A 21,184-nucleotide genomic window follows, 5' to 3' on the forward strand; every position below is an offset into this window, starting at 1 on the left:
TCTGCCTGCAACGCGGGAGACCCAGGGAAGAGCTGACTCATTGGAAAAGACCCTGATGCTGTTAAACATTGAGGGCAAGAGGAGAAGGGGGCGACAGAGGATGAGATAGTTGATGGCATCACTGTCTCACTGGACATGAGTTTGAGCAAACTCAGGAAGATAGGGAAGGACAGAGAAGCCTGGCGTGCTGCAGTTCATGGGGTCGCAAAGAGTTGGACACGACTTAGCAACTGAAGAACAATAAGTAGGAGGGATTCTGTGATGTGTAAATTGAAGCTTCTTTCTTTTAAAAACTAATGAAGGTTGCCAATAATTAATCGGTGTTGGATATTTCCCTTCTAAAAGCTTCAAATGCATAGAACAGCTTAGATGAGAAAGAGATAGCAAACCAACAGGCCTGTGTATTGTGTAGTTTCAAAAAGCAGAACACAAATGAAAAGCCAAGCTTCTAGAGACATCTTTGGAATGGAAGAGGTAGTGTGATTCACATTAGAGTCAGACTGCTGGCGGTTATCTCCATGATTATATCAACTTCACCATTTTGAGCTGTGGATCCTTTTATTTTGTAGATTCTGTTTACAGACAAAATCAAGTCAAATAAATTACTTAAATATATAAATGTTGGTGGTTCATCTGTAAAGTGAGAGAGTTGAATGTACTTTTCTAGTTTTGACCTTCTGTCCTTCTAGGAAAGAGAAAAGAGAACATCAAAGCACATATATTGAATTTATTGGCCTTCGACTATGCCCCAAGTACCTCCCTGGACACCGGATTACTGCATCAGAAGCGAGAGTCAGGATACCTGATTCCATCTGATAGCTGTGTATCTTTGTAAAAATCATCTACCCAGCTGAGCCTAAAATGTGTCCTGTATAAACCGGAAGGTATAATAGCCATTGTCCCATAGAATTTATTGTAAAGATTAAAAACAAAAACAAAAACAAAAACAAAAAGCCACCTTTGATAACGTAAGTGAAAGCATTTTGTAAGGAGTGTATTATACAGATAAGAATAATTACTATGGATTGAATTCAAGACTACCTTCACTTTATTCAGGAAACTGCACTATTTGTAACCCAGGATTTCTCTTTCTTAAATTTTATGAATTCTCCATTTCCTTGGTTGCATATTCCAGGTGTCTTGTAGTGAGTACTGTCAACTTAAACCACTGAACCTTAAACTCCCAGCGTTGTTTTGAGTAGGATAGCTCAGTGGACAGAGAAAGCAAGCTAGTGCCTTTAAATATTTTTGCCAACAACGGAAGTACTCGCGCTTTCGCTTCATTGTGCCCTAAAATAGAATGGCGCCTGGGCTGGGAGCGTGCTCCTTGACACCCCGACGCGGCGCACCGCGACCCGGGGACGCGTTAGTAAGTGGCTGCCGTTGTCTGACTTCCGGTGATGAGGAAGCTGAGCTTCCGCGGGAGCCGGCCGGCTGGTGAGGGCGCGGGCTGTGTCCTGTAGGGCGGGAAGAGGCAGTGTGGAGCGGACGTCCGGGCGAAGGATGTTCAGCCTGAGGCGGTCGGGTCTGAGGGCTGGTGCGGGGTGCGTGACAGACGTTGGGGAGTGAAGACGTCTAGCTGGGAGTGGGGACTGAGTCAGCGCTAGGCGCTGAGTTGAAAAGCGCAGTTTGTACCACTTTGTGAAATGTTTGCCCAGGAGGGGTTCGCGCTGGGGCTGCCTCCGTGTTTGCATTCATTCACCCTGCTGGTTTGACTGCAGTTCCCGAAGAGGGGGCCTCTTTAAACCTCTTTTGTGTTTGAAGTGCCTGAGCTGATCTCTACCGGCTACTGACTGAATTGTAGCTGCCTTTCTTCTTTTCATCCCCTGCCCCCCCAAGCCCCGCCTTTTTGGACCTCAGTGATTTATCTGCAATATGACTTGCCTAAACTAATGCCACGATCCTTAATTCTCCCTTACCATTCCCTTATCAGAGGAATCTTTACTTGTTAATTCAACTGTGATTATCAAGATATGGACAAAAGTTCATTTGGTCTGGGCTGGGGAATCTCTCCCAGTGTCCTGGAGAAACGGAATTAAAGCAGTTTAAAACTAACCTTATAGTTCAAGCTGTCAGAGAGCACTTTTATGTTGCCGTCCTCTAGTCCAGGTTTTCATCTACTGCCTCGGTAGATGGGCATTCAGGCCTTACTTGAACATTGTTAATGATAAAGAACTCACTGTAACACAAGGCAGCATGTTCTATTCTTGGACCTATCTTATTGAGAATGAAGTTTTTTGGGGGTAGTTTTCATATAATGCTCTTGGTCCAACCTGCATAGAGTATGCACAAAACAGGAAATTCACACACTCATTCATTCATTCAGGGAACAGTAGTTACTGATTGTCTCCAATAGGGCAGATATTGCTGAGTACTAGGGGTACTCACTGAAAGAGTCTTTTCCCTCAAAAAGCACATAGTTTGTGGGGGGCTGGTGGGAAAGAGCCAAGAAGCAATCATAAAAGTGGTACGTACAAAAAAAGAGGTTTGCAAATAGATGCTGTAAGAACATATGAGAAGATAACCTCCACTTTAGGTTAGTGTTGCCATTAAAGTGTGATAATTGGAATTGAAGTCAGCTGTTCAGAAATAACATAGTATACACAAAAATTAGGAATCTCTCTTGTTTTCAATACAAAATTTTTGTTAATATAGTCTAACCTTTTTAAACAACCACACTTTGCTTTTGGATTCTTTTTGTTAAGGGAAATACCTGTTTATAAAAGCAACAATGGCAAACATTTATTGATCTAATAAATGACGGAAGTGCTATTTTTATTTCATTTTGAAGAAATGAAATTCAGGTAAAGTAACTTATGCAAGGTCACAAAGCTTACTTGGGAAACAAATACAGATGGTTTGACTCTACAGTTTGCTCTCAACATCACGCTATCCTACCTCCCTGATGGTAATAGTAATAGCTAACAGTTACTAATCATTTACTATTTAATTCTTATAACAACTCCATAAGGTTAGACAAATTATTATCTTTTATAGTTGAGGAAACCAGAATTTGGATAGGTGAAGTCACTCAGGCAAGATAACACACTGATCAGTAATAGAGTTAGGATTTGAACTCACGCATTCTGTCTCTCACTTCCCACCTAATGGGAGATTGCATTTGGTGTGAAGTACAGTGTTCATGTTTGAAATTGAATAAGTAAAAGTATATCTGAGGGAATTTATTACCATTAATTAATAGGAAGGTGATAAGAACTTGCCTTTATCCTTTCAGGATGGAACAAAAGTGGGACTTGGAAAATGTTGCCCTGTAAGAAGAGAAGAACTACGTTGACAGAGTCCCCACAACATCAGGGCAGCCAGGAGGAAGATGACTTAGACCTTCAGTCAGCTGTTAAACCAGAATCTGACCAAGTTAAAGACCTGGGGTCAGTGTCCCTGTCCTGGAGTCCAAGTCATGGCAGAGCAGCTGACCTTGAAGTGCAGGTTGCCAGAATTCAGCTTGGTATGGAGGACCCATCTTTGAGCTCTAGGATGCTCACCGACAGCACAAATGTTGCAGTTCTGGAAGCTGTGGATGTGGCCATCTCTCAGGGAATCACCCTACCTTCCTTGGAGTCTTCCCAGCCTGTAAATACACACATTGGTAAAGGAAAACTTCAGGCCACTAGCTCAAGGAGAGGGAAGAAAATTACACTCAGACCTGGGTCGGTTACTCAAGAAGACAGAGGCGATCATCCTATCCCAAGGGAACTTTTTTCAGAAAAGCCTAGTGAAGAAGTCAAGGAAGAAGGAGGTAAGACATGGAAGATCTTTGGCTTACATTTACCTTGTTAGTACCAGCTTGTCATTGCACTCCCTGCAGTGCCTTTACAAAATAGCATTTCTGAAAGGGGATGCTGGTTGGGTTTGGAATTGGAGCCTTATCTTTGTAAGGGTCAGCACTGAACATTATGAATGGGTAGAAACTTTCTTCTCCCCTCCATTTCCTTGATCATCTTCCGTATTCTTTCCTTTTTTTTTTTTTTTTAAGATTTCTTTATTTGTTTGGTTGTGGTGTGTCTTTGTTGCTGCACACGGGCTTTCTTTCGTTGCAGAGAGTGGGGGCTGTTCTCATTGTCATGTGCAGGCTTCTCACTGCAGTGGCTTCTCTTACTGTGGAGCAGGGCTCTAGGTGTAGTCAGTAGTTGTAGCACACAGGCTTAGTTGCCACGCAGCTTGAGGGATCTTCCTAGAGAAGGGATCAGGAACCGGTGTCCCTTGCATTGCAAAGTGGATTCTTAACCACTGGACCACCAGGGAGGCCCTCTTTCCTTCCTTTTTATCTTTTCATCATTTCTGTAGGGATGAACTATGTATGGCCTACTGATATTTGGTGGCTGTTTATGAAGTGGGCCTTGAGGAGGGGCAGCAGCTATAAGGGAGAGACGACTGCCTATGGCATTTGGTAAGGCTCTCCAGAGATGCCATAACCCTTAGGCCCTGAAGGATGAATTGTGACTTGATGGAATGGTGGCATGGAGTTTTCTTAGCTGAAGAACAGTCTGAGCAGAGGCAGGAGAGATAGTGAAAGATGACTTCAGAGTGTTAGAGTGTGTTTAGATTGTGATGGGTTTTTTTTGGGGGGGGGGCGCTTTGTTTTTTATGCTTGAATGTTTGAACTTTCCCTGAAGGTTATAGCTCACTAATAAACAAAAGAAGCAGAAGGCATACTTCTGACCTCAGAACGCTTATAATGTAGTTGGGAAGAGACACAAGCACCTAATTCATTTGGTGCAGTTTAAGACAATATGTGATTGAATGGAAGTGAGGTACAGGTAATTAGGATTTTTGAAACTGGATCTTGGTGGATTGATAGAATTTGATGGTTTAGGGTAAAGGAGTGGAAATAGAATAGCATTTTCTACAAACATGTAAAAGTGCTGTGTTTGTATGGGAGTGTAACATGGTTTCAAATAGAATAAATTCAGATTACTATACAGAGTCATGCTGTTATGCCTTTGAGACCTTGTAAAGTATTGATGTAGGATGTTGGTGGTAAGGATAGAGAAGAAAGGGTATGTCTTAGAGACATTAGAAAGAAAGAATTAATATTACTCAGAGACTGATAACATTTAATTTGTCTGGGTTGGGGGATGTGAAGCATGCCTTCGTGGGGAGGTATTTGAGGGGTTAAAATGAGTTCAACTTTAGATATGGGGAGTGTGAGGTGACATTGGGCCATTAAGGAAAAATAGAAAACTGAGATTGAAGTTTGATAAGAGGTAGAACTAAAAAAGTTTTGATTGTGGTTCTTCTCATGGAAAGGAACATGGCAGAAGGTGATAGAGAAGGGAAAACTTGAGAAGTATCAATAATAGTGAAAGTCAAGGAGGCAGGAGAGTTTTAAGTGCAGGTACTTTATATAAAACTTAGTGACAAAGGAGATACATTGATACCTGAGAAAAATATTACATTTAAAGGTTGATCATTGAGAGTAGATTTAGGAGAGATTTTGGGAAAAGGAAATCAAATGATGAAATTAAAGAGGGAAGGATGAAAGTCCCAGTGATAATTTGTGCAGTGGAGTGGAAATGGAAATAGCTAGTCTTTCAACCACATGACTTAAATTTTATCCTTGGCTGTGGTGTGTTTGTGACATGAAGACCAGAAGGAATGGAAGAAAATGCAGAATTAAAGGGCTAGAGATTAAAAAAAAAAAGTGCTAGAGACAGAAAGTGAAACTAAGTAGGGGTTCAAGGGGGTTTAATTGTCAGTGAATATCCAAGAATAGATAAAAAATATCAAATGTAGATAAAATAAACATGTTTGTTTTAGTATTATCAGTAATACTACTACCCCTCATTAATCTGGATAATTGAAAGTTGATTATCCCACCTTGTAATACTTCTGTTAGCTGTATGTACAAGTAATGCCACCATCTCAGTGGCTCTGTGGTGAAGAAAATCTGCCTGCCAGTGCAGGAGATGCGGGTTTGGACCCTGGGTCAGAAAGATCTCCTGGAGAAGGACATGGAAACCCACTCCAGTATTTTCGCCTGGGAAATTCCATGGACAGAGGAGCCTAGTGGGCTACAATCCATGGGGTTGCAAAAGAGGTGGGACACAGCTTAGTGACTAAGCAAATAATACCAGTCAAAGAAGTACATTTTGACTCCCTTTTACCACCACCCCATCCCCAACTCCCCCCCCACCCCAGCGAAGTAACATTTTTTGGTCAAATAGACATAATAGACATGTCACATAAAAAGCAGAAAGGAAGAAAGAAGAAAGATTGAAAATTCATATATGTGCATTTTGGAAAAGATTGAAAAGTTGAAAGAAAAAATAAAAATCACTCATAATCTTACTACTCAGAGTGAAAGTGAAAGTTGCTCAGTTGTGTCTGACTCTTTGCAACCCCATGGATAGTCCATGGAATTCTCCAGGCTAGAAATACTGGAGTGGGTAGCTGTTTCCTTCTCCAGGGGATATTCCCAACCCAGGGATCAAACCCAGGTCTCTCGCATTGCAGGCAGATTCTTTCCCAGCTGAGCCATCAGGGAAGCCCAAGAATACTGGAGTGGGTAACCTATCCCTTCTCCAGGGATTTTCCCAACCCAGGAATCGAACTGGTGTCTCCTGCATTAGCAGGTGAATTCTTTACCAGCTGAGCTACCAGGAAAGCCACAGAGTAGTTGCTGTTATACTTTAGTGCCTATTCTTTTTGTTGTTTTGCTTTCGTTTAAGTAACATTTTGGTTTTTTGATTATGATTATGTGGGGAAAAAAGCAGAAAAACATTTAGGTAATTCTGAAGTATCAGCATTGTGTTACAATTGATATACATTGTTAAATTATGTTTCTAAAAAAAAATATGTTTCTAGGCTGCAGGTGTTAGTGATTAAACCTTTCTCTGGATTGGTGTTTATTCTCACAGAATTTTAATTGTTCTTTTAAAATTGATTTACATACCCTAATTTCTCCTTGAGTCTTTTTTTCTCCTTTCTTTGCCTTCTAAAAATGATTAACTTAGGTGGATTTCAGCTTACAATCAGTTGGTTTTTACAGTTTTCAGCTAATTATTTTCATGTTACCAATTTGAAGCTGTTAGGCTAGCAGTAAGCAAATTACTTCTTGGATTGATCCCTTGATCATTATGTAGTGTCCTTCCTTATCTCTTGTAATATTCTTTAAGGTCTCTCTATGAGAATTACTATGGAATGTCTTTTCCCACCCTCTCACATTCAGTCTATATGTGTCTCTAGGTCTGAAGAGGGTCTCTTGTATTCAGCATGTATATAGGTCTTGTTCCTGTATCCATTCAGGAGTCTGTGTCTTTTGGTTGGAACGTTTTATCCATTTACATTTAAAGTAATTATTGATACATATGTTCTTGTTGACATTTTCTTAATTGTTTTGGATTTGTTTTTGTAGGTCTTTTCCTTCTCTTGTGTTTCTTGTCTATAGTAGTCCCTTTAACATTTGTTGTAAAGCTGGTTTGGTGGTGCTAAATTCTCTTTTAACTTTTACTTGTCTGTAAAGCTTTTGACTTCTCCATCAATATTGAATGAGATCCTTGCCAGGTAGGGTAATCTTGGTTGTAGGTTTTTCACATTCAGTACTTCAGATATAGCCTGCCATTCCCTTCTGGCCTGCAGAGTTTCTGCTGAAAGATCAGCTGTTAATCGTATGGGGTTTCCCTTGTGTGTTGTTGTTGTTCAGTTGCTAAGTTGTGTCTGACTGTTTGTGACCCCACAGACTGCAGCATGTCAGGCTGCCCTGACCTTCACTATCTCCTGGAGTTTACTCAAACTCATGTCCATTGAGTAGGTGATGCCATCCAACCATTTCATCCTCTGTCTCCCCCTTTTCCTCCTGCCGTCAATCTTTCCCAGCATCAGGGTCTTTTCCAATGTGGCCAAAGTATTGCAGCTTCATCTTCAGCATCTGTTCTTCCAATGAATATTCAGGATTGATTTCCCTCAGGATTGACTAGTTTGATCTTCTTGCTGCCCAAGGGTCTCCAAGAGTCTTCTCCAGCACCACCGTTCGAAAGCATCAATTTTTTGGTCTCAGCTTTCTTCATGCAGCTTTCTTCATGGTCCAACTTTCACATCCATACATGACTACTGGAAAAACCATAGTTTTAACTATACAGACTTTTGTTGGCAAAGTAATGTCTCTGCTTTTTAATATGCTTTCTAGGTTTGTCATCGCTTTTCTTCCAAGGAGCATCTTTTAATTTCATGGCTGCCGTCACCGTCTGCAGTGATTTTGGAGCCCATGAAAATAAAATCTGTCACTATTTCCACATTTTCCCCGTCTATTTGCCATGAAGTGATGGGACTGGATGCCATGATCTTTGTTTTCTGAATGTTGAGTTTTAAGCCAGGCTTTTTCACTCTTCTTTCACCCTTACCAAGAGGCTGTTTAGTTCCTCTGCTTTCTGCCATTACAGTGGCATTATCTGCATATCTGAGGTTGTTGATCTTTCTCCCGGCAGTCTTGGTTTCAGTTTGTGAGTTATCCAGCCAAGCGTTTCACATGATATACTCTGCCTATAAGTTAAATAAGCAGGGTGACAATATACAGCCTTGATGAACTCCTTCTCCAATTTATTTATTGCTTTTCACTTGCTGCTTTTAATATTTTTTCTTTGTTTTTATTTTTTCTTAGTTTTGTTAGTATGTGTCTTGGCTCGTTTCTCCTTGGGCTTATCGTAAATGAGATTCTCTGTGCTTCTTGGACTTGATTGACTATTTTTGACCATGTTAGGAAAGTTTTCAACTATGATCTCTTCAAAAAATTTCTCAGACCCTTTTTCTCCTCTTCTTCTGGGATCTCTATAATTCGACTGTTGTGTTTAGTATTGTTCCAGAGGTCTCTGAGACTATCCTCAATTTTTTTCATTCTTTTTCCTTTATTCTGCTTTTCAGCAGTTATTTCCGCCATTCTATCTTCTAGCTCACTTATCTGTTTTCTACCTTAATTATTTGAGTATTGATTTTTTTCTAGAGAATTTTTAATTTCAGTAATTGTATTGTCTGTCCCTGTTTATTTTTTAATTTCTTCTAGGTCCTTGTTAAATGTGCTCATTGATTCTGTCATTTTTTCCATTCTGCTTTCAAGGTTTTGGCTCATCTTTACTATCATTACTCTGAATTCTTTTTCAGGTAGTTTGGCTATTTCCTCTTCATTTATTTGGTCTTGTGAGTTTTTACTTTGTTCCTTCATTTGCACAGTATTTCTCTATCTTTTCACTTTTTGGTAAGTTACTGTACTTGTTCGTTTTGGTTTGTGTTGTGTTCCTCCTTCGTTTTGGTTTCTGCCCTCAGTGGATGAGATTGGTCCAGTGGGTTGTGTAGGCTTCATGTTGGGAGAGACTTGTTCGAAGGAAGGAAGGAACTTAGGTTAGTAAGGAGAATAGGTGAGATGAATCAGCTATGGGAAATGAATTGTACACTGGCAGTGAGGGAAAAAAAGAAAGGCTAAGTTGTGTAAAAACTGCAGAATAGGGAGTTCCCTGGTGTTCCACTGGTTAGAAATCTTTGCTTTCACTGCTGTGGGCCTGGGTTCAATTCCTGGTCAGGGAGCTATGATATTGCAAACCTCCTGGCATGGTCAAAAAATAAATAAAAGATAGAATCTTCAGAATAAGTGTGCTATATTGGAATAGATTCTTATGGGGCTGAACATCTTAAATATTCTTTACAGAGATGAGTTCACGGTTGGGAAAAAGTGTCTGAAACATTTTCTTTTCCTAGAGAAGGCAAATGATGACAATCCAGAATATAATTTCCTGGAAGAACTTGATGAACCAGATGCAAAGGATTTCTGCACTGACCAGGCAGTAAGAATCACCAGTGAGTCTGTGTTTATTATGAGTCGTGCTCTTGACTTTTCCACATCTACTTTTGTTTACTTTGCAGATTTTTGAGGGTGAAGCTTGTAGCCCACTTAGATTAAGACATTTAAGTTTCCCCTACCATTTATTTCTATAATTCTTTAAATTTACATATATATTCAGGAATCCTTTCAGTTACTCATTTATACACCCCACAGTCACATATTGAGTCCAGTATTTGGCAGCGATTGTACCGAAATGAGTAAGACATGGCCTCTGCCTGTAGGATGTCAGCTTAGCAGGGGGATACAGACAGAAACAGCTACAGTACACAGTGATAGGAGCTATAATAGCTTGTGTATAAGGTACCCTGGTGGCCTAGAAAAGGGTATATAGTGTCCTATGTATACTATGGCTTAGGGAATGATTCACAAAATGAGATGTTTCATCTTAGTTTAGAAGGAGCAATAAGAAATTTTTGGCAAATGGGGCCAGAGAAGGATATTGCAAATAGAAGAATGTCTGCAGACCATGAAATTATGAAACAACAATACATGTGTTTCAAAAATAGTAAGTTTGATTTAGTTGTCTGAGTGAGTGATGATAGAAAAGTTAAGCAGTGTTCAGGTCTTGGAGAATCTTAGATTTGATTTTTGATCTGTCAAAAAGGAGAGATCAAAGAGTTTTAAGCAGGAAATCAGTAGGAACTGACTTGGATTCTAGAAACATCACTTTGATTTAATGCCAGTTTAATTTATTGATGTGGTAGGTAAAGAGAGCAAGATTGGAGGCATGGGAAACAGATAACTTGGCTTGAGTCATTTTAAAAAAAATTATCCCATTGCTAGTTTGCCAATAATGGATAACATGTTTCAGGAACTGTTGATTTGTATCCCCTGTCCTGGGATAGGTAACACCACATGGTGCAGGTAAAACGTTGGCTGTTGACAAGGTTATGAAGAAAGCTTTATCAGTATGCCAAAGTGTTCATTATGTACCTAAACAATGCAAGTCTTTGTCCAAAGAGAATTATGTGAGCGCAGTCCTTTAGGACTTATGTTTTGTTTTGTGCTTTAGTTCATCTTTCATCTCAGTTTTGAGATTAGACTGCCTTTTTTTTATGAAGGTCTTCCATTTATTTTGGCATGTTGTGACAGTTAAGGTTAGAGGAAGAATCAAACAAAAAGTGTAGAAAGAAAAGGCTGGAGGATTCTTGCAATAAAGTAAACCAGAGAAAAGGAAATGTTATTAAGAAAATCATAAGGAAGACAACTACATTTGTAATACTGTATTTATTGATACTCTAAGTTTATGTTGTCTGTTTACAGGATAAATCATCTGTCATATTAATATTGTCTTATATGATACAGAACAGTGTAGGCATATGTGTCAACTGGACATGAAAAATGAAAAGATGATGTGATAAAGAAATTCGTATTTATTTACTGGTATAAGGATTCATGCATTGATAATGAAGAAGCAACACTATGATGGCTTGGTGGTAGCCTAGTGTAATTGATAGGATTGCTTCATAGTACCCTGGCCTATGGATGAATGAATTGTTACAGAAATTTTATGGCATACAGTATTATAGTCCTTAAAAAAACTAAGATCATGGCATCAGGTCCCATCACTTCATGGCAAACAGGAGGGGGAAAAGTGGAAGCAGTGACAGATTTTAGTTTCTTGGGCTCCAAAATCACTGCGGATGGTGACTGCAGCTATAAAATTAAAAGATGTTTGCTCCTTAAAAGGAAAGCTATGACAAACCTGGACAGCATATTAAAAAGCAGAGACAGTGCTTTGCTGACAAAGGTTCGTATAGTTAAAGCTATGGTGTTTTCAGTAGTCATGTATGTTTGTGAGAGTTGGACCATAAAGAAGAGTGGGCATTGAAAAATTGATGCTTTTGAACTGTAGTGCTGAAGAAGACTCTTGAGAGTCTCTTGGATGGCAAGGAGATCAACCCAGTCAACCTTAAAGGAAATCGACCCTGAATATTCATTGGAAGGTCTGTTGCTGAAGCTGAAGCTTCAATACTTTGGCCTCCTGATGCAAAGAGCCAACTCTTTGGAAAAGACCCTGATGCTGGGAGAAATTGAAGGCAAAAGAAGAAAGGGACAGAGAGGATGGCATGGTTAGATAGCATCACCACTCAGTGGACATGAGTTTTAGCAAACTCTGGGAGATAGCAGAGGACAGGGAAACCTGGCCTGCTGCAGTCTGTGGGGTTGCAAAGACTCAGACATGACTTAATGACTGAACAAAAGTAACATTTAGTCAATATTCATGTACAGGATTGTAAACATTGTTACATTTTAAAAAATATGAGAGGCTGATACAAGGTTTCTCTGATTACAAGAGAGAGGCATACTATACGTAATGTAACTCTTTGAAAGCAAAGTTATACATCAGTAATAAAGCTAACACATTGTTAATTTTATATTAAATATCACTTTATGTAAGGGTAGGCTATTCATTTCAGTATGTCTTGCACATGATGTTCTAATACTTAGGCAATGATAATGATGATGACACAAAAACATCTTATACAGTTCTTGCCATACAGTTATTAGATTTTCACAGAAAGACACACATATATACACAACAGGTAAGTTTATTAACTGTTGGCATGGTGACTATTTACTGTTAATTAAGTAGAAGTGGATCATGAAAAATGCCTTTATCCTCCTTGTCTTCACATTGAATCAGCTGAAGAGGAAGAGGAGAAAGAAGGGGGGTTGGTCTTGCTGTTGCAGGGGTGGTGAGACAGAAAAGGTGGTGGAGGCTGATGAGGAAGCAGAGAATGTGACATTGTGGAAATACATTGTAATTTTTGTCTGACTTTTTTGCTTTTTCATTTCTCTAAAAATGTTTCTGTGTGGTACCAATCCATCTCCCACCATGTGCTTTGGTTTCAGAGTGTGTAACATGAAGTCTCCATGTAAAAGAAATGAAAAAAGAGTCTTGAATAATCAGAACTCTTCTGCCAGATTGTCTTATATTAGTTTGTCTTATATCAGTGCTCATTGGCACTGGTTTGGAAGCACTCATCTCCATCAAGTCATCTTCTGTTAATTCCTGTGGTGTGGTGTCTGTTAGCTCTTGAATTTCTCTAAGATCCAAAACTTGAATCTCTTTACCCCCATCTCTTTGGGGCCATATTCACAATCTCTTTCATGATTTCCTTGATTGGCTCTGTCGTAAATCCTGTGAATTCATGCATGGCTTCTGAACACGGTTTTCTCCAGTGGGGATTTGTTGTTGCAGGTTTGATGGCTTTCTTGGCTTTTTCCCTAACAGTGTTGCCATCTTCCATAGTGTAATCCTTCCTCCAGACTTACGTGATGTTCTCTCCATAGGGGCACTTGTGTATTGGTGATAATCCTTTCCATAGAATATCATGTGTAGGCTGATTCATGTCAATGTATGGCAAAAACCACTACAATATTGTAAAGTAATTAGCCTCCAACTAATAAAAACAAATAAAAAAAAAAAGAATATCATGTGTAATGCACCTTTAAGGTCCTTATGACCCCTGATCTCAAGGTTGAATTGGAGACAGGCTTGGAGGCAAGTAGACCACTAGATGCCTTCAGTGTTGAATTCATGGGGTTCTGGGTTGCCAGGGGCACTGTCTGGTATGAAAAGAAGCTTAAAAAATAAGGTATTTCCTGACTTCAGGGACAAAGCATTGATAGAACCAATTCAGAGAAAGGGCCTTCTTTTTTTTTTTAATATCCAAAGACTGGTAGCTTCTGTTTTATCTTTTCCTTTCAAGGCTCTGGGGCGAGCAGCTTAATAGAGAAGGGCAGTCCTGGTCATAAATCTGACTGCATTTTCACAGAACAGTAGACTTAGTCTCTCCCTTCCTGCCTTAAATCCTGGTTCTTGCTTCTCTTTCTTACTAATTAATGTCCTTTGTGGCTTTTTTTCCCCTCCTCCAGATTAGGGCATTTTCATCTGCACTAAAAACCGATCAGGCAGATACTCCTTCTCCTCAATGATTTTCTTAATGCCATCTGGGAACTTGTCTGCTGCCTCTGCATTAGCAGAGGCTGCTTCTCCTGATATCTTGACAGTTTTTAAGCCAAACCTCTTTCTAAAATTATCAAACCATCCTTTGTTGGCATTAAATTCTCTAGCCTTATGTTCTTCACCTTCCTTTTGCTTTAAATTGTATAATGACTTTGCTGTTTCTCAAATCGTCTCAGATAGATATGTCTTTCTTATAGCAATCCTCCACCCACTTAAAAGTTGCATTCTCTTTTTTTTTTTCATTTTAACAGTTTTTAATGAAAGCTGTAGACAAGATGACTTTATTCCTGCGTCTTCTCAATTGTTTCTTCCTTATATTTGCCCTTGTCCTTTCCTACTTGATAAAAAAGTATTTTGCAAAAAGCGCTAGGTTTTTGCACCTGCTTGCATAGCTTCAGCTATGGCTTCATGAATTTCCTTTTCTTTTTTACAAAGGTCCTTAAACTGGCTTCGTTTATCTTGAAGTGGTAGGAAATCACAGCTGCAGACTGCAGTCTCTGGTACCTATCAAGCAATTCAGTGTTCTCTTGTAATGTCATGACTGTGCTTCTTGGGAGCACTTCCCAGCATCACTAGTGGCACTTCGTATGGGTCCCATGGTTGTTATTCAGGGTCTGTGGTATTGTGCTAAACTTGATGAAGAATACTCAAGAACTGTAAGAGACCACTTTTTACTATAGTATGCAATCACAGAGTTTGGCAAGCTTCCCGTGGTTACATATGTTTTCTTCCCACGTAAGCATTTTCATGGCCTCTCTGATGTGGCCTTTGAATCTTTTTGGGGAACAGATGACAGGGAGTTCATCAATTCTGCAGATAGCGTGTCCTACTCTCAAACACCTCCTCAGTTAACGTTTTCCTTATTGAACTTGAATCTATCTTTTATATTTCTCTTTTTGTCCATTGTTGCCAAGAATGTGATTTACCCCCAAATGTGCATAGTATGTTTCTTTTCCTACATTTTTTTCTTTACTGTGCCAAACATACCAAGTTTCTTTAGTTCTCTACATTTCAGACTTTCCACACTTCAACTCCCAAGTTAACCTTCTTCTGGATTCTAGCCTTTGTTTTTAAGAAAATTTCTCCCTCATTACATTTTATTATGAAACTTTTCAAACATATGGAAAAGTTGAAAGAATTGTACAGTGGACACCCATATTCTCACCACCTACTTTCTATAGTTAACTTTTTATATATTAATTATGCAGCTCTTCACTTATTTCTCTATCCATCTCCTAATCTTTTTTTTTTTTTAAAGCATTTCATAGTGAGTTGTAGATATCTAAACATTTCATCATGTGTATCATGAATTAGGGGCTTCCCAGGTGGTGCTTGTGGTAAAGAACCCACCTGCCCATGCAAGAGACATAAGATACCACAGGTTCAATCCTTCGGGAAGATCCCCTGGAGAAGGGAATGGCAACCCATTCCATTATTCTTGCCTGGAGAATCCCATGGAAAGAGAAACCTGGCGGGCCACAATCCATTGGTTTGCGAAGAATCAGACACGACTGAAGCTACTTAGCCCACATGCATCATGAATTAGAACTGAATATTTGTTTACAGTTTTTCTTTTTAGGTATGTTTATACACATTATTGTATAGAAATCTTAAGTGTACTATTCAGTGAGGTTTGATGAGTGAAACCCCTAACAAGATAGATATTTATCACCCCTAAAGTACCTACTGGCCCCTCAAGATCAGTTCCCTGACCATTCTCTCAGGTGCAACCACAGTTCTGTTTTTTTCTATCACAGATTAGGTGGTTGCCTGTTTTAAAACTTCGTGTAAATGGAATCATGTAGTATGTGTTGTGTTGTGTAAGGCTTCTTTCACTTAGCATGTTTCTGAGATTCATGTGTATTGCTTGTATTATTTAATTTCTTCCTTTTTATTGCTGAGTTGGATTCCAGTGTAGAAATATACCAATTTGTTTATTTTTCATCAATCCCCAGTTGTTGATGGACACCTAATTCTTTCTAATTTCTGGCTGTCTTGAATAAAGATAGCTCTGAACTCTCTTGTTTTTTTTTAATTTATTTTTTAATTGAAGGATAATTGCTTTACAGAACCTTGTTGTTTTCTGTCTGACATCAACATGAATCAGCCATAGCTGTGCATTTGTTCCCTCCCTCCCGAACCTCCCTCCCATCTCCCTCCCCATCCCACCCTTCTAGGTTGATACAAAGCCCCTGTTTGAGTTCCCTGAGACATACAGCAAACTCCCGTTGGTTATCAATTTTACGTATGGTGATGTAAGTTTCCCTGTTACTCTCTCCATACATCTCACCCTTTCCTCCCCTCTCCCCTTGTCTATAAGTCTGTTCTCTATGTCTGTTTCTTCATTGCTCCCTTGCAAATAAATTCATCAGTACCATCTTTCTAGATTCCATATATATGCTTTAGTATACTATATTTAACTTTCTCTTTCTGACTTCACTCTGTATGATAGGCTCTAGGTCCATCCACCTCATTAGAACTGACTCAAATGTGTTCCTTTTTATGGCTGAGTAATATTCCATTGTGTATATGTTCTCTTGTTAGTTTTGTGAACAAATGTTTCATTTCCTTTGGTCAGCTCTCTAGGGAGGAATCACTGGTCATACAGTAGCTGTATATTCTGAGAAATTGCCTTTTTCCAAAGGTCTTTTATATTCTTTTTAGAGTTCCAATTGATTCATATCCTCATAAACATTTGGATTTTAGCTTTTTAATGCCCTCTTAAGAAGGGCTTTTATAGAAATGATCACAGTCCTCTAGAATTGATCTGAAGGCCAACCAAAAAAATTGAGGCCTTTTTCAGATTAATTGTTTTTAAGCCATGTTACCTTTTTGTGCACTTAATAAACTGATTTTTGAAAATCCTAAATGTATGACTTGTTTATCCCTGTTCCATTTCATCCAGTTAATTTGAGAAAACCTAGAATTTCGAATCTGTCATTGGTTGGTTTGGTGATTCCTTTCAGCTTTGTATCATTTACAAATTTGATAAGTGTGTTTTCTGGGTGTTTTCGGTTGTTAATAGCATTGCTGGTCCAAAGATAGAGTCCTTTGACACATTACTGGAGACTTCTCTCTTGACTCCATTCAGTAGGATAGGCCAGCAGACTATGAATTTATCTCATAAAATCATGTAGGACTTCCCTGGTGGTCCAGTGGTCGAGAATCCACTTACCAGTACAGGGGACATGGGTTCAGTCCCTGTTGCGGGAAGATTCCACATGCATTGGGGCAACTAAGCTCATGCGCCGCAACTGCTGAGCCAGTTCCCTCAAGCCTGTGCTCTGCAACAGGGGAAGCCACTGCAGTGAGAAGCCCATGCCACCACAAACTAGAGAGTACCCCCTGTTCTCCGCAACTAGAGGAAGTCCGCACACAGCAACAAAGACCAGGGTGACCACAAATAATAAATAAATTAAAAAAAAATTGCCTACCTTATGTTTTTGTTTGTTTTCCCTCTAGAATTTAAGCTTCATTCATGAGAGTTTCTGTCATATGTCTGAGCATCTAGAACAGGGATTAAGGCATATAGTTGTTGTTCAATAAATGTTTTCAAATGAATGAGTGAATCATGGATATTAATACATTTGAGGATTTTGTCAAAAGCCTTGCTAAAAATAACTCTCTTTGTTTTCCTGGAATTCCCTGTATTGCAAAATGAAACAAGTGTGTGCCAACAACATACTATTTGGCTTTTTTGCAGAAAAGGACATGAATGAACTGATGGAAGAGTCGTTTGAAACTGTGAGTAGTGATCTTTGAACGAGAACTCTGGACACGAAAGATGGATTCTCCAGCAAGCTCTGTCCTTTGGTCTCAGGGCCTCTCTCTCCAGAACAGTGGTCTGACCAGGTCTGACCAAGCCATTCTCCTGTCAGTCCACCCAGGAGAGAATATAGTGACAGGAGAATTTTGGTAACTAATGAACTTTGAATATCCATATCTTAGTAATGTTTTCCTTATGAGCTTTTACATAGCATCTTCAACTGTCATATCCTTAAAGATTGCAAACTAATTATAATTTCTTTTTTCATAAATTTCTCTCTTGAAAGATAATCTGATCATTTTGAGTTATCCATGCTCTGTCTTTACCATTACAAGTTGACCAAGTGAGAAAGTTTTTTTCTGGCATGAAAATTATGCCATGTGCTGGACTGGTTGAGCTCAGAAGTGAGAAGGGATCCAATGCAAGTTCTTTCTGTGTGCCAGCATTATTAAAGTCCTATAAACCAGTCTGCATTTTCCCCTGTCACTGTTGGAGTGACTTTTTTTTTATTTTTTATTTTTTTGGTGTTGGAGTGACTTTTCCATGCCCATTCCCCAAGAAAATCCTTCTTTTCCTTTGCTGTCAGTTTCAAGATGAGATGGGATTCTCCAGCATGGAAGATGATGGCCCAGAAGAGGAGGGACGTGTGGCTGAGCCTCGGCCTAACTTTAACACCCCTCAAGCCTTACGGTAGGCTAACCAAAGACCTTGAGACCTGGAGTAGAGGAAAAATGTATGTCTGAGAATGTTTGGAGAAGTTTTGGTTAACAGTTTCTCATCCCTGACTACCTCCTGTTACTGATATAAGGACGCTGAGCTCCATGGGGGTGTTGGGTGTGAAGTGAATAATTCTCCTTCTTATGGGGCAGTGCAGCTCCAGACCAAGCTGTATCTGTTTGGGAATGGAGGAAAAGCAGTATCTGGCATCCACAGCAGCTTCTCCAGGTGAGTGGTGCTGGAGAGGTGTGTAGGACTCTGCGTGGCCAGCCACAGAAGCTACCCCAAAATTTAATATCCACTGTGTCCCTTTTGTTCTTCTGTTTGCTGTTAACATCTAGTAAAAGTTAATGAACCTTTGTTATTCTCCAGGGCATTAATTGAGCAAACCATGAAGCGCCTGCAGTAATGCCCTGGAGTCTCAAAAGTGTATACTGCCCTTTTCACATGAATTAGCCCTTCTGTTGTCCCATCTAGAAAGTAGAGCTGTTGTCCCATCTAGAAAGTAGAGGCTTTAATCCCCCCCCCCCCATATTTGTGTTGAGTTTGCAGAGTTCATCCGTACTTTGTTGTTACCCACTCTCAGTAGCAGCATACTATCATTAGGTCCTGGCTAGATGTCAGGGCATGGTTTGTGCCGTGGGTAGAAAAAAGCAAACTCCAGGACTCATAGCCTTTAATTAGTCCTGTGCTTTCCCTTGACAGCATTACCTAACTAGAGAGCTTAGGATCCACCTGAGAGCTAGACCTTCAGGTAACGTGCAACTTACTGAAAAAGGCTAGGTATACTAACCAATGCGTAAAAGTCAGGAGTATCAGTCATCAATTCAGTCAGTTCAGTCACTCAGTCATGTCCAACTCTTTGTGACCCCATGGACTGCAACATGCCAGGTTTCCCTGTCCTTTACCAGCTCCCTGAGTTTGCTCAAACTCATGTCCATCAAGTCGGTGATGCCATCCAACCATCTCATCCTCTGTCGTCCCCTTCTCCTCCTGCCTTCAGTCTTTCCCAGCATCAGGGTCTTTTCCACTGAGTCAATTTCTTGCATCAGGTGGCCAAAGTATTGGAGTTTCAGCTTCAGCATCAGTTCTTCCAATGAATATTCACTCATATTCCATTATAATAAATACCATAATATAACCACAACAGAAATCTCAAGAGTTCCTTCCCCCCCCCCCGACTTTGTTGAGTTTTAATTGATAGATAAGTTCTCAAACATTGAAAGTACACCGCGTGATGATTTGATATACATTATGTATTACAAAAGGATTTTACCCATGAAGTTAATGAATACTTCTGTCACGTCACGTATTTACCGTTTTTCTTTTTTTGAGAACATTTTCAAGGTTTCTTAGAGTTTTTTTCTTTTTTCAATTTTATTTTTATTGATTTCTTTTTAACACCAAAAACATTTTCTATTGTGATATAGCCGATTAACAGTGTTGAGATAGTTTCAGGTAAACAATGAAGGGACTCAGCCTTACATATACATGTATCCATTCTCCCCCAAAGTCCCCTCCCATCCAGGCTGGCACATAACTTTGAACAGAGTTCCATGTGCTGTACAATAGGTTTTTGTTGGTTATCCATTTTACATATAGCAGTGTATACATGACCGTCCCAAATTCCTTAACTATCCCTTACCCCCCAGCAACCATGAGTTCCTATTTAAAGTCTGTGAGTCTCTTTCTGGTTTTGTTTTTTTTTTTTTTCATTTATTTTTATTAGTTGGAGGCTAATTACTTTACAATATTGTAGTGGGTTTTGTCATACATTGACATGAATCAGCCATGGAATTACATGTATTCCCCATCCCGATCCCCCCTCCCACCTCCCTCTCCACCCGATTCCTCTGGGTCTTCCCAGTGCACCAGGCCCGAGCACTTGTCTCATGCATCCAACCTGGGCTGGTGATCTGTTTCACCATAGATAATATACATGTTTTGATGCTTTTCTCTCGAAACATCCCACCCTCGCCTTCTCCAACAGAGTCCAAAAGTCTGTTCTGTACATCTGTGTCTCTTTTTCTGTTTTGCATATAGGATTATCATTACCATCTTTCTAAATTCCATATATATGTGTTAGTATCCTGTAATGTTCTTTATCTTTCTGGCTTACTTCACTCTGTATAATGGGCTCCAGTTTCATCCGTCTCATTAGAACTGATTCAAATGAATTCTTTTTTTTTTTTTTTCCTTCAAATGAATTCTTTTTAACGGCTGAGTAATATTCCATGGTGTATATGTACCACAGCTTCCTTATCCATTCGTCTGCTGATGGGCATCTAGGTTGCTTCCATGTCCTGGCTCTCTTTCTGTTTTGTAAGTAAGTTCATTTGTATCATTTCTTTTTAGATTCCAAATATAAGGCATGTCACATGATATTTTGGGGAAGGCAATGGCACCCCACTCCAGTACTCTTGCCTGGAAAATCCCATGGACGGAGGAGCCTGGTAGGCTGCAGTCCATGGGGTCGCCAAGAGTCGGACACGACTGAGCGACTTTACTTTCACATTTCACTTTCGTGCATTGGAGAAGGAAATGGCAACCCACTCCAGTTTTCTTGCCTGGAGAGTCCCAGGGACGGGGGAGCCTGGTGGGCTGCCATCTATGGGGTCACACAGAGTCGGACAGGACTGAAGTGACTTAGCAGCAGCAGCAGCACATGATATTTCTCCTTCTCTGTCTAACTTACTTCACTCAGTGTGATACTCTAGGTCCATTCATGTTACAGCAAATGGCTTTGTTTCATTCTTTTGAATAATATTCCATTCTCTGTATATATGTATATATGTAGGTATATACATATGTATGTATGTATATACACACATGTATGTATATGTATTTGTGTGTGTGTGTGTGTGTGTGTGTGTGTGTA

The 21,184-nt window shown here is 39.7% G+C and overlaps 1 protein-coding gene across 1 annotated transcript in view; it reads left to right on the forward strand.

The window, feature by feature from the left end:
- Positions 1 to 1,342: 1,342 nt before the first annotated feature.
- Positions 1,343 to 21,184, forward strand: part of LOC133074479 (GON-4-like protein) — a 42,737-nt gene continuing 22,895 nt past the window's right edge. The window contains 5 exon segments of the mRNA XM_061168412.1: positions 1,343 to 1,437; positions 3,236 to 3,757; positions 9,706 to 9,804; positions 17,527 to 17,567; positions 18,176 to 18,279. Of these exon segments, the coding sequence (XP_061024395.1) occupies positions 1,401 to 1,437; positions 3,236 to 3,757; positions 9,706 to 9,804; positions 17,527 to 17,567; positions 18,176 to 18,279 (803 nt within the window). The 5' untranslated portion in view covers positions 1,343 to 1,400.

The sequence above is a fragment of the Dama dama genome, chromosome 20 (genome assembly GCF_033118175.1).
Source record: "Dama dama isolate Ldn47 chromosome 20, ASM3311817v1, whole genome shotgun sequence".
Taxonomy (NCBI): domain Eukaryota; kingdom Metazoa; phylum Chordata; class Mammalia; order Artiodactyla; family Cervidae; genus Dama; species Dama dama.